This window comes from Dermochelys coriacea, chromosome 1, assembly GCF_009764565.3.
Source record: "Dermochelys coriacea isolate rDerCor1 chromosome 1, rDerCor1.pri.v4, whole genome shotgun sequence".
NCBI lineage: Eukaryota > Metazoa > Chordata > Testudines > Dermochelyidae > Dermochelys > Dermochelys coriacea.
The window spans coordinates 35,651,321-35,664,662 of NC_050068.2; the positions used below are offsets into that span (position 1 = coordinate 35,651,321).

Here is a 13,342-nt window from a genome sequence, read left to right on the forward strand (position 1 = left end):
TCTATGTAGCATTGCCTGGATTTGTGGTGTCCGGTCTTGCAACTTTGACAAGTTGTAAAATTGTGTAATTGCATAATTTTATTGGAGATCCTATGACGCATGCCATATTTGGAAACATACACAGCTGTAAATCATTTACCTTTTTGTATCTTTCATTGTCATCTACTTTACAAAAATCAGTCTCACACACAAGATTTGGCCCCAGTCATTTCTTGGTTCTCTAGACAACAAATTTTAACCATTTTTATAATAAAATTACTTGATTCCCAATATCTTGAAAAAACCCTTTCTACCCAATATGGCCATGCATCCCTTCTCTCTCCTTATCATAGACATTATCTCTCCCCCTTCCACGCTCCTCCCTGTCTCCTCTTCTCCTGGCTCCCCTCACAATCCAGCATTCCCTTGTAGATGTGGAGATGGTACATGATCACATGTCTGATTTGGGTCAATAAGACAGACACCTTCCTGTTCAAAAGCAGAGCTAAACTTTAATGGTGTTTATTGGGCAGGTGCTGGTGTTGGGGGATGGGCAGGGACAGGTGCTTGTTTAGTTGCAGCAGAAGAACTTCACATCATTGAGCGCCGTGTCATCCCCACGGCCCTGGGATGCCTCCACCTTCGTCTGGATCCCACAAATGGCCCCAGAGCTGCAGCGATTGCTCCATGGGCCAAAATCACCCCAGGAATGTGAGGTGCCCATCAGCCCGGTCCCATCTGAGCATGCGAACTGGATGTTGTTGGCCGCCGTGTCATCGCCCTTTCCCTGGGATGGTTCCACTCTCAGCGAGAAGGAGATCAGGTTGCTCTTGGGGCACCAGAGGACCCCAGTCCAATGGCCCCACCTGCCAAAGAAGAAAATAAATTACCTGAGGCTTATTCAGGGTCTGCTACCCACCACGGGGCACCAGTCATCCTAGTTAGTGTGCACCAAGCCCAGGGTTTATAGGACACACAGCAGTGACCTGAAAACAGGCCTGGAAGGACCTGGAGTATTTTGTTTTGAGTAGTGTTTTTTCTTGCTTGTATTTCACCTTAGAAATATCAGAAGTGTCAAGCCTGGTCTTCCCTGGTTTTGCTGGAGGACTCCGGAGATGAGCCTTAAGTGACAATTTGGGAAAATGTGTGTAGAACTTATCAGTTGTGGTTGAAGTTATTATGAAATTTACTATGAAAAACTGTTGTATCATAAATGCCTCCCTGTATGTGGATCCACCATTGCTGACAGGACATGTACCAAATATTCTCTATACTGAAAACAACGGGGAGGTACTTAATGTTAATAACGATGCTTTGACCATGCAAAAAGAGTAACTGCATTCCAATACAAAAAAATACTTGCTCCTCTGTCTGAGGGAAGGGTTTTTTTTTGCGCAGTGGAAAGTTACCAAACACAGAACAAAAAAAAGCAGCTAGGTGACCAGGACTCAGGAGGGATTTAAGATGGGGAAAGAGTCAGACAGGAAGAGGAAGCAATGGGCAGGAGAGAGCAAGATCAGAGAAGCTGGGGAAGGGAACTTCATGAGGGAGAAGTCATCTGGCATGTAAGATACCCTGCCTGCCAGCCATCCTGGACACAGATAGCCCCCCAGCATCCCAAAGGACAGGGGTTATTGCAGTTAGGATGTTTATTGCTTTGTATGATCTGTACTCTCGTGGACTTAATAGACTAAAGTAAAAGAACAGTTTGTTAGACTCTGGGCAAAGTGGCTGTGTGTGTGTTGTGAGCATCACAACTACTGTGTGCCTCTGAAGGGAATTAAATGGGGGTGAAGATCTGGGAGAGGGTATATTTAAGCAACTGGGGTATCTTGGCGGTCAATGCTGGTCCTGGGGACCTAGGGAGGGTGGGCGGAGCACAGAGGCGCCAGAACAGGGAGGTGTAGGGGGCTATGACCCCATCACTTTTCCTGCCTTAAGGGCGAGCGACAGGAGGAGGGGACGGAGACGAGCGAATGGGTGGTGAGGCCTCTGGGGGAAGAGGCAGAGCAAGGGGACAGGACCACAGTTTGAGTACTGGTGTTTCCCCCACTTCTAGGGAACTTCCAGTGCTCCTGGTGGAGCAGCCCCACTTCCGTGAAGTAGCAGCAGACAGTCAACAACCAGAAAATGTGCCAGAGAGGCCCCAGGAGGAACCAGCGCTGCAGCCTGCTGAGCCCCAAGCACATGGGGATCCAGGCACACACAGGCTTGGCTTTCCCTCACAGCAGCCCAGAGGGTGGCTGGAAGGGGGCACCTGACTGGATCTGTGATACTTTGCGCTGAATCTTATACCCAAACATTAAACAGTAGAGAGAACCTACAAAGCCAAGTTAGCAAGAGTCAGGCTCTGAGCTAAAGTCAGACCCTGTTACAAAGTAGACTCTTGCTTTGTGATACATGCACTTGGCAAAAACAAACAAACAAAAAAAAACACATAGGTACTTCCAAGAAGTACTAGACTCAAGGTATTCATGTGTGCACATTCCAGAAGACACAGGTAACCCCCCCCCAACATAAAGATATGGCACAAACACAATACGGGGAGATGGAACATGAACATGCCGACCCCACGTAAAACAAGGATGGGAGGACAGGATGAGATGATGGATGAAAATGTTTTGTTTGAACCCAGAAGTACAAGGGGTAGGGTTGGTAACTAACCACATCAGAAGGGTAATATGTAACTTGTTTGTATCAGTGTATGAAAGAGGGGTCACAGAGGAGGGGTCTGTCTGGCCTAGGAGGAAGCGGAAAGTCACGCCACTTACTGAGCTGGTCATGGACATACATGTATTAGTGTTCCTGTAGAGTCTATGGGGTACTAGTACAGTGCTTTGATGATAGTAAACTTGGCTGAGTGCCTTTACCACTGAACCAAGTCTTTGGTCTTCTTGGGCAGTTCGATCGAGGTTTGCTGTACCAGCTACCTGGCCAGAGCTGGTGCAGCTCACAGAGCCAACAACTAACAACAATGGCAATGGCAAAATCCCACTCATTCCAGTAGGGCCAGGATTTCACCCAAAGAATATGAAAGGATGTAGCTCAAAATTCCTTTCCCCAGCCCCCAATTGCTGAAGCTTTCACATTGGACTCTGGGGCTGGTATCATATCACTGGTTCTCACCCGTCCTTCACAGCAACTTCCAGGACACACAAGATCTGAATTTTAACATGAAATGGCCAGCTGCGTCCATCATAAAGAAGCGGAAACAGAACAGCCAGTGCCCTATTTTAATTTTCCTTGACAGATTCCAAACAGAGAGAATAGTCAGAGAAGAGATCCTGTGCAAATTACATTGTTCATGGTTATTCTCTCTGCACTTCCAGAGCAGGAGGGATGGGAGAAAAACCAAAGAGCTACTCACGGTCCCACCGTGGACTCGATGATGGAGCCGTCAGTGCAGTATAGGCGAATGCCATTCAAAGCCGTGTCATCACGTTTTACCCCGCTGCCTTGGGAAGGCTCCACCTAGGAGAGGGGTACAGGAGATGGTGGCACAGGTACAGATTGGGAGGAGACGGGTTGGGAATCCCATCCTCCAAGCCAATAAACCTCCCAACTTCCTGTTATTAAATTAACTGCATTTCTTTAATTAAAAAAAAAAAAGAAAAAGAAAATGTCCAGTAATAATCATTGCCAGAAGGCTCCCGACACACATTACAGCCACTTCCCTGGGAAGCTGAGAGGCAACTAAACAACCTTTCCCATATTCAGTAACTCCTCACGTCATGTCGTCCCAGTTAATGTTTCGTTGCTGATCTATTAGAGAACATGCTCGTTTAAAGTTGTGCAATGCTGCCTTAGAACATTGTTTGGCAGCCACCCGCTTTGCCCACTGCTTGCGGGAAGAGCAGCCTGTTGGAGCTAGCTGGTGGGGGCTTAGAACCAGGGTGGACTGGCAGCCCCCCTAAGTTCCCTGCATGGCAGCTGCCCAGCAGGCTGTCAATAGCCAGGCAGTTCAGCTGTCCCTCCCCCCACTGCCCTGTGCTGCTCCTGCCCTCTGCCTTGGAGTTGATCCTGGGAGCCTCCTGCTTGCTGTGCAAGGGGGTGGGGGAGGAGGGGTGCTAATGCCAGGGTGTTCCCCTCCCCCTACTGCTGCTCCCCCACTCCTGTACCCCATCTCCACAGAGCCAGGGGGACATGATAGGACTCAGGACAGAGGGAGCTTGCTGGCAGCAGCTGCTGTCTCAACTTAAAACTTGATCTACTTAAAAAAAGCAATGTACTTAGAGTGGGGTCAGTGTACTTAAAGTGGCAATGCTCATCCCTCTTTCTCTCTCACACACACACACACACACAGTGCTTCTGTCTCTCTCTGCCATGCTGTGTCTCCTCCCTCCATTTGGGCTGCCTTGTAGAGCGTGAGGCTACATTAACAACAATGTGTTAAACCTTGAGTGCTCAGCCAAGTGCTAGTTCATCATTTAGCAGTAAGGCATCCCCTGGGAAATATCCCACCCTCTGACTCCACTACCTCAACCAAGTTTCACCATCATAATTGCTGTGTACAGTGTGACAAGATGGCTGATGTTAGTCTGGTGGGTCCTGCGCTTTTCTTGGCGGGGAGCTAAGATGCCACCCCTTGCCCCTGTTCTTGGGCATCATTGGCCACGCTAGTGGCCCAGGACGGTGGTAAAGGAGAGAAGCGGGCAAGGGGTCTGGGTTTGCTCCTCACTCTAAGCCCCAGCCCCTCTCAATGCCTGCAGGTTCTTATCCTCTTCCCCCTTGGGTAGGATACCTGCAGTCCTTACATGCTGGGGAAGGGAGTTCTCTCCCCTACTGAGGCAGGGTCCCCCATACTTCAGTTCTCTGATTTTCCAAGTCTCATAGCACACCTCCAAACTCCAGTTCTCTCTCCTCTTCTCTCTGCCTGAAGCAGGGGGTTTTATTAGGTTCCTAACAGGTCCTTAATTGACTGCAGGTGCTCCAATTAACCTGCAGCCACCTTCCCTAGTCTACAGGGAACCACACCTTAATTAGCCTTGAGCATATATTTCCCCTCTAGCACTCTCCCATTGCTCCCTGGCCTTTCTGTATCACAATAATATTAAATTGTTTGTTTAAAAACTTAGACTGTGTATGTAATCTTTTGTCTGGTGAAAAAAATTTCCCTGGAACCCTCTCCTCCCTCTCTCATTTAGATTAATTCTTATGGGAAAATTGGATTCACTTAACGTCATTTTGCTTAAAGTAGCATTTTTCAGGAACATAACTATGTTAAGTGAGGAGTTACTGTATTCCCCTTTATGTTTTCCACCTCTTTGACATCCACTCTGTCAGGCAGAGACCCTGGATGCCAGCTAGGAAGAGTAAGCAGGCTGCCCCTACCCACAACCCCCACACTGGATTTTCACTCTTGCAGCAACACACCGATTCATAGCAGTTAGAGGGGGGAAGATATCCAGGCTGGATTTAAATGCAGTTGTGATGGTCATTCCCTTACTCCACAGACTAACAATTCCTTCTCTGGCAGAGAAACCTGAGGCTGAGTCTACACTAGAACAGTTTTGCTGTTCTAGCCTTACTCGCAATGTCCTCCTTGTGTAACTGCAGTAGCAAAAAAAATACTTTTGCTGGTATAGCTTATTCCAGTTTGGTGATCAAAATATACTATCCTGGCAACAGCACTTTTGGCACATCTACTAGGACTTTTGCCAGCATAGAAATATTTTCAAAAAATGAAAATAAATCACACCCTTAACAGGCATAGCTATGCTGGCAAAACTTTCTAGTGGAGGCCTACCCTCAGAATGAGTTTCAAGCAAAACTTCCTTTACTCATTTTATTCCCTTCCTCCTACTTTCCCCCTCAAATACGCCCCCCCATGCAGGCCCTTTCATGTGAACCCCTTTCAGATACTTACAGACCGTGATCACATCCCCACCTCTCACTCGCAGCTCACCCGAGCCAGACAGATTTAGTTCTTTTAATATCGCCTCCTAACTCTGCTCTTACACCCTCTGCCCTTTCTGCTTTGACAGATGTTTCTGGTTGAGCCCAAAGCAAAGCCCCATTAACCCAGCTGTGCAAACAATTGTGTTTCATCTCATTTCAGCCCCAGCTCTGGGGTCACAAACATTCCCTGCCCCACACCCTTTAATAAAATCAGTGACCCTGTATGTCAATGGCTGACCAGAGTGTGAGGAAGAGAGGATTTTTTAAAACCCAGGAACAGCCTAGAGTCAAGAGAAGTTCTTGCTGAGAGAATGGGTGGGGGTGGGGGTAGGGGTGGGGGGGTGAGGAAGTAGCAGAAAGATGGGAAGAATTTTACCTTCAATGCAAATCCATTAGCGTAGCCATGGGCGCAAAACTCCTTTTTCCCCCATTCACCCCATGGGCCTCCATTGGGTACAGTGAGGGTGTAGATGTACCTGTGTGCCCCTGCATCTTGGAAGCAGCAGGAGAGGAGTAGGTAGAGCCCTGCATGGATGAGGGGCTGCATTGTGCAGCATCAGCTATGGAGCTACTCACGGAGAAGCTTGTGAGTGACTAACACCCCTAGGCACCAGGGAGATTTATACCCAGGAAAGCTATGCTGGGTTTCCATGCTGGCCTGGTGCCAAATCCAACAGGGAGTAATCACTCATTGCCACGTCCCTGCACTTAGGCACTGACCCAACCACCCCTCGCACATAAAGTGCTCATTATTTCCCAGTGAGACTGTCTGCGGCTGAAGGAAACTGCTGCCCAGGGCCAGGACAAATTAGGCTAAAGAGGAACTGTGTGTCCTGAGGGCAGGCGGCGGATTTTAGGACAGCTGCTGAAGGTTCAGAGGTAAAGAGAAGCAGGGGAGAGGACTTTGCGGCTGTGTTGGACAGAGGGTCCTGGGATTGGTGGGGGGGGGGGGGGGAGAGAGAGATTTTTTTTTCTTTCATAGCTTTTACTCAGGGTCTCATTTCTGCTCCCTGAAGTTCCCTCACACTGAGTGGTGAGATTTTTCCCCCACCCTCCCTACCCCATCTCCCTATCCATAAGTCTGAGCACTAGCCAAATGGTAATTTTACCCATTCCAGGCTGGAACCATGTGGTCCTGGATGAGCAAACATATCTGTTTTACAACCCATTGCTCCATGCTCTTCACCTACCGGTTGTTATCTTGCCTACCCCGGACGCTGCCCCTCTGCCCCGGGGATTGGTGAGGGAGGTGGTCCCCATTCAATCAGAATGCGGCACACTCATAGGATAAAGCTAAGACACTTACCCTTGGCTACTTACCTTTATGAGGAAGCAGAGGCCATCTGCAGTTTCTGTCTCCTGAGAGAAAACAAGGCCAGTTAGACTGTTTCTTCTGAGTTGCCTATTCAATTCTTAGTCCTTTCCATTTAAATCTGTGTGATAAGCCCACCTAGTTAGGTCAAATCTAGTTTCTACAGAAAAGTTTCTTAAAGAATAAACAAATCAGCTTCTGGGGAGAGAAGGGCCAACACAGAAAGGCTGCAAGAGCTGGGGTCATTGTTAACAGTTTTATGTGTCAGTCCTGAGGTTTCAGAGTAGCTGCCGTGTTAGACTGTATTTGCAAAAAAAAAAAAAAAAAAAAAAAAGGAGTACTTGTGGCACCATAGAGACTAACAAATTTATTTGAGCATAAGCTTTCGTGCAGCTCACTTCATCGGATGCATTCAGTCCTGAGGCTGAAGCTCCCAGAAGGCAGTGAGCTTACCGCTACCATCTGTTGGTGAACAGGAGAAAGAGTGGCCAAGAACTGCTTCAAAGCTGTTTACCCAGAACTCCAGAGAGACAGAGGCTCTACAGCAGGGGTAATCAATTATCTTTTGTCAAGTTCCACCAAATTTCTTCGTCAAGGTATAGTCAAGGTCCAGATTCTAGAGAAAATACAAAAATAGTAAAAATAATTATAATAATAAGTTAAAAAAAACAAAAAGAAAAAAGGATGGTCTGTTCAAATGCATCTGGCAGTCTGGATTTGACCATTGGACCACCTATTGACCACTCCTGCTTTACAGGATAAGGAGCTCTCTGCCACCATTGGTTGGTGAACAGGGAAAATACAGCTACCGAGACTTAATTTGCATAAGTTTTCTTCCCATAAATCCTCTAAGTGACACTTTGGGGAGTCACCAGAACAATACACAAACTCCAAATTTGGTTTGGGAGAGGGACTGAGGTGTAGGAAGGAGGAGGGGGTGCATCTTGCTTGTGGCCAGGAGTGTGTTGGGGGGGTCTACAGATCATTGATCCCCCTTCATGGAAGATGTTGCCAAGAGATATCAGAGGCTACTCTGCAACAAGAGATAACGCAGAAGCAAATTTGTGGTGGGAGGCAGCAGTGGACAGGAATAGCGTTGAGTGAACACTGGTAAGGAGGCCCCTACCCAGTGCCAATAAGTTTGAAATCACCATAGATGGGTTTTGTGGTGGAGCCTCAAGACCAGACCAGGCAGCACTTCCCCTGGGGGGTGGGATGCAGGCTGGCCCAGTGCTGTCCTGAACTCTAGGACTATGCTCCTCATTGACACCAACCATAAGTGGGCGTTAGTGGGGAGAGGGAAGTGATGTGTGAAAAAGGCAGTTGCTTATTGGACATTCACCTGGAAGGTGGGGAACTGAGTTAACAGATTTCTGCCAAAGATATCATAGGTTGGCTAGTTTGTTAATTTATGTGTATAGCTGGTGTGTTTCCCCAAATTGATTCTGTGTCCCCTTGCACCCAAATAAAGTCTTCCTTGTTTTATATTCAGATTCAGTGCTTGCAAGAGGGGAAGTATTGCCTGCTAAGGGAACGCAGGGGAACCCAGTATGGCCATTCTTATGTTCATTTTTCCCCAGTTTCTGGGTGGGGGCTCAAGCTGCTGTTGTTTGTTAATTTAAAGAGAAACCCCTTAAGATAGTTGAATCCAAACTTTGTTGCTGCTGACAACACCTGGAAGAAGGAGCCCATTTATTAGTATAGACTGGGCTGCTGGCACTGCCTATAATTAAAATTGCCCAACAGTTCTTCTAAGTTGCTTATAACTTTGTCAAAATGCAACCATTTGCCCTGAAATTTTCCATGCTGGGTGACTACCTCAGGCTGAGTTTTTTCCAGAAAATGTTCAGCCAAAATGATTCAGCTGTTTCCGAGAATAAGCCTTGTTCAGCCCTGCTCCTGCCCTACATTCTGCCTTGCCTCACCCCAGGGAACCCAGCCAGATCCTTGGATCTAATTCCTGACTTCTGACTCTGCCAGTTGGCCTTGGACTCAGGAGCTCAGGATCAGAGCCTGTTCCTGGCTACCTGCTCCAATCACTAAGCATGACCACCCACATCCTGGTCTCTGACAGCAGCAGAAGAAATTCCAGATCAACCTCATGGAGCTAAGGGGAGGAGACCGTGAGAGACATTTGGCTGGTGCTGGGATATGGCAACAACCAGAGAAGAAAACCATGGGATGTTTCAAAGGGAGAGGAACCAAAGAGCTATTCAACGCCCCACAAAGAACTCAACAATGGTGTTGTCAGCACAGTGTAGGCAAATGCCATTCAGAGCTGTGTTGTTGTGCTCTGCCCCACTGCCTTGGAAGGGCTCCTCCTGGGATAGGGGCATCAAAGGGAGGGAACCAGTGAGCCAGGGAGGGATTGGAAGAGGAAGGGGGCTGGGAAAACCTCTCTAGCTCAATAATCCATATTCTGGACTTGGGGGAGGGGAAATGACACTTTTCCACACTTCCCTTTATTAAATCAAAATTAACTGAATGTTTTTAAAAAAGAAGGAAATTGCCCCAATGGAGGCTCCTTCCACATGTAACATGCCACTGCCCAGGCAAACTGGGAGATGGCTAATCATCAAGCCCAACTAGCAGCCTGAATGTTTCCCACGCTATTGCTGTCTTGGCCTTACAGACTGGACTCTGGATTCCAGTTGTTAAAAGAAGAAGCTGCCCTGCTCCCCTCCACACCTGCCCCCTCACTGGATTATCAGTGGGGGGGAAGCAACATATAGAACCACTAAAACCAGAGAGGGGGAGATTTCCAAGCCAGATTTAAATGTCCTGGGGGCAAGGGCTCCCAGCTTTTCCCTTAGGGAGAGACTCCACAGGCTAAGAGATCCCTAATAAAACAGACTGAGCTTCAAGCGTAACAACCTTCCTTCATTTCATTCCCTTCCTCCTAGTTTTACCCCTAAACTTTTCCCCTCAACCCCCAGATCCTAACCCCCTTCAGATCTTACAGACAGCGCTCACGTGCTCTCCTCATGGTCACAGCTTACCATAGCCAGACAGATGTAGTTGTTTCAGGCCTTGTCTACACAAGAAAAGTGCTGGAGATCAGGCTGGGATGTGATAGCTAACCTTCACAGGTTTCAGAGTAGCAGCCGTGTTAGTCTGTATTCGCAAAAAGAAAAGGAGTACCCATGGCACCTTAGAGACTAACAAATTTATTAGAGCATAAGCTTTCGTTAGCTACATGAAGTGAGCTGTAGCTCACGAAAGCTTATGCTCTAATAAATTTGTTAGTCTCTAAGGTGCTACGGGTACTCCTTTTCTTTTTGCTAACCTTCACAGTGACCATTTCCCTAGTGGCAATGCAGTATAAGTGCTCAGTCTTGGTTTAGCTAGCCAAGGTGGAGCCTGTGGAGAGCTTGGGGAACCCTCTGAAAAGTTAACTGAGAAACTGGTACCCTGCACGTACATTAGTAAAGAGGTCACATTTAGGGTCAGGTTAGCTAATGCATCCCAACCTAACCTCCATTTCTCTTTAGTTGCTGACACCTAGAATCTCTCTCCATTATTCAGCTACTGCATTCCCAGAGCCTTTCTGCTTCAATAGACAGCCCTCTCTGTGCACAAAGAGAAGTCCCTTGCACCCAACGGTGTAGACAATTCTTTTTGTCATTGGCTCTTAGCAGCCCCATTTTTGAGGCAACCTGCTTCCCCTTCTGTAGTAAACACAAGGGACCATGCACTGAGGGTTGGCTGGAGGGGTCAGGAAGGAAGGAATCAAAAACCTAGGCACACACACTGGCATCAAGCAAGGTCCTCTGTGTGAGACTGGGTGATTTGCATTGTGGGGAAATGGCGGAGAGAGGGGGGGAAATGTTACCATCAGAGAGAATCCAAGTCTCTGGAGCCCAGTTTCTGAGCTCCCCTCTCATTGCTTATGTCTCCATGGGCACAGTGAGGGTGGAGATAGTGTTCTGTCACCTTGGAGGAAGCAGGAGAGGAGCTGGCTGAGGATGGTACTGGCACAGGGCCACAAGATAGTTCCTCTCACTGCAAAGAAGGAGACACTGGTGAATGACTAGCAGCCGTAGGCCCCAGGGGAATGTATACCCAGGTAAATTGGAGTTCTTTTCACTGGCCTGGTGTCAACCACACGTTGGAGCAATCGCTCCATTGCCACATCCCTGCACCCGACGCTCACTGGCCTGACCACCCCTTGCACATAAAAGACTCATCACTCCCCAGTGATCACTCCAGAGAGGGGTGAGGGTGGGGGATCCCCTGCTCAGTGCAGAGGCAGAGTGTAGAAAAGGGTCCCATAGGACAGGCTGTGGATTTCAGTGATTGATGCTTGAGGTACACCAGGGCAGGGGAGTGGATTTCAGGACTGGCAGATGAGGGATGCAGAAAGTTGCTGTTTTTTTAAATTGATAGCTTTCTCTCTAGGGCCCCACTCTGCTCCCTCCCACCTCCTTTCAGGATGTGTGGGCTCTGGCCCAATAGTACATCCGTTTGACCTCAGCAGCGCTGGCTGAGCAAACTATGACAGAATGTACTGCTGTGTTCACACCCTACACATTGTTGTAATGATGATCATAAAAGATATGTCACAAGGCATACCTTGTAAACACTCATAATTTGCTTATCAGTTATATCATGGAATAATGCCCATAGCAGTGTTATCTATGAAGATGTCAAACATAAGCTGAGATCATGACTAAAAGTATGTTTTCCAGATAAGTCTGGGGAATGACCAAACAGGGACAGACAGCAAGCTGATGCCTCAGCCAAGTGTAAACAAGACTGATGGACCATTACCTGCTCAGTGGCCATTCTTTGGCAGGAAAGGAGCCAGGTGCAAAAATCTACATCTTAGATGCAAAACAGCATGGAGTGTCCTTCCACACAGTCAGACTGTCACCTTGCTCCCAGATGGAGATGCTTCTCAAAAGGGGCAGGGGACTATAAAAGGAAGGGGCAGACACACCCTCTCTCTCCTTGTCACTTGCATTCTCTGCACCTGACAAGACAAAAGCAGCAGCCATTGGCCTCTGGGAGAAGGGTCCTGACCTAAAGAGTTTGATCAGAAAGCTGCTGAAAGCATTTGGTGAGAAACCTTTGCTTTGAAACTAACATAGTGTAACTTTAGTGCCCTTACCAAGATGGAGTCTGCTCTGCAGGCAACTCTGGACAAAAAAAAGCATGCACAGGAACTCAGCAGTGAAAGTCCCTTCCACCCCAGGGGCACCTGTTCCAACCCCCCGGAGTGAACACACACACACACACACACACAGACACACACACACACACTCAGAAGAGTAGAGTGAATATAGGAAAGGGAAATATTTATTTACAGAGGGATGAAAGGAGAAAACAACAGGGGGGGAAAGATTGGGGGAGTGCTAAAACAGGGTTGTATTCAACACAAGGTCCCACAGGCCCAGTGGTAGCACAGTCGGAAAGTGCAGATACCAAGCAGAGTTCAGGAGTCCTGGGTAAAGTTCCAGTCTAGTGGAGAGTCTTGGGTGCTCCTGGTCATCTATGGCGCCAGTGAACTTTCCCCAACAAACCCCTCCGGTGCCCTCTTCTGTCTCTCTCTGCAAAGCCACACAGAGCAATCACCTCCCCGCTTAACTAGCTACAGCCTCCCTCCTTATTCCCAGTGCAGAGTCACAAGCCCCAGTACTCACAGCCCCATGCAGCTCTGGGCAGCAGTGATATGGGTCCAGTTCCAGCTTGTCCTTCTCGGGCTCCTCCTGGCTCCTCTCCTGCGGTGTCCCCAATCGGCTGCTCTCTCCCTCCCAGGCTTCAGGCAGGTTCTTGGCTGCTTCACTCTGTGAGGGCCTGCTTGCTGCAGCCCTTCTCTCTGCAGGTCCAGACACACACCCTCTTGCTCTCCCCCCAACAGCACTTCCTCCTTCTGGAACAATCAGCACTTCCCCCCACCCCCCCCAGTCAGGAAAAAGATTTAAAAGGACCAGGCTCTCTAAACCCCAAAGGGATTACAATAGTTCGTTAAATTAGCCACCAATAAGCATTTTATCTTTATTTTTCTTGTAACTATTCTGACTTTTACACCTCGGTACTTGTATTACTTAAAATTTCTCTCTTTGTAGCTAATACATTTGTTTTATTATTTTATCTAATCCAGTGTTTTTAAGTTGAAGTGTCTGGATAACTATTTAAAATAATAAATTGGCA

At 47.9% G+C, this 13,342-nt stretch overlaps 1 protein-coding gene and 1 long non-coding RNA gene across 2 annotated transcripts; both read right to left on the reverse strand.

Moving 5' to 3' along the window:
* Positions 1–471: 471 nt before the first annotated feature.
* On the reverse strand, positions 472–6,491 carry LOC119844975 (vitelline membrane outer layer protein 1-like). The gene is made up of 3 exons (XM_038376588.2): positions 6,254–6,491; positions 3,347–3,450; positions 472–845 (listed from the first exon to the last, which is right to left on the reverse strand). The coding sequence occupies exons 1-3, from the start codon at positions 6,422–6,424 to the stop codon at positions 551–553; spliced, it is 570 nt and encodes a 189-aa protein (XP_038232516.1). The 5' UTR covers positions 6,425–6,491; the 3' UTR covers positions 472–550.
* Positions 6,492–7,670: 1,179 nt separating this feature from the next.
* Positions 7,671–13,059, reverse strand: LOC119844983. Its single transcript, XR_005289464.2, has 3 exons — positions 12,832–13,059; positions 11,960–12,161; positions 7,671–7,805 (listed from the first exon to the last, which is right to left on the reverse strand). It is a non-coding gene; the product is annotated as an uncharacterized LOC119844983 (long non-coding RNA).
* Positions 13,060–13,342: the final 283 nt, after the last annotated feature.

Excerpts from the sequence above, each read along its gene's own strand:
- LOC119844975 (XM_038376588.2), bottom strand. The coding sequence starts at position 6,424 with ATGCAGCCCCTCATCCATGCAGGGCTCTACCTACTCCTCTCCTGCTGC. Across the intron at positions 3,451-6,253 it reads CTAATGGATTTGCATTGAAG|GTGGAGCCTTCCCAAGGCAG; the intron begins GTAAAATTCTTC and ends CCCCTCTCCTAG. Across the intron at positions 846-3,346 it reads ATCGAGTCCACGGTGGGACC|GTGGGGCCATTGGACTGGGG; the intron begins GTGAGTAGCTCT and ends CTTCTTTGGCAG.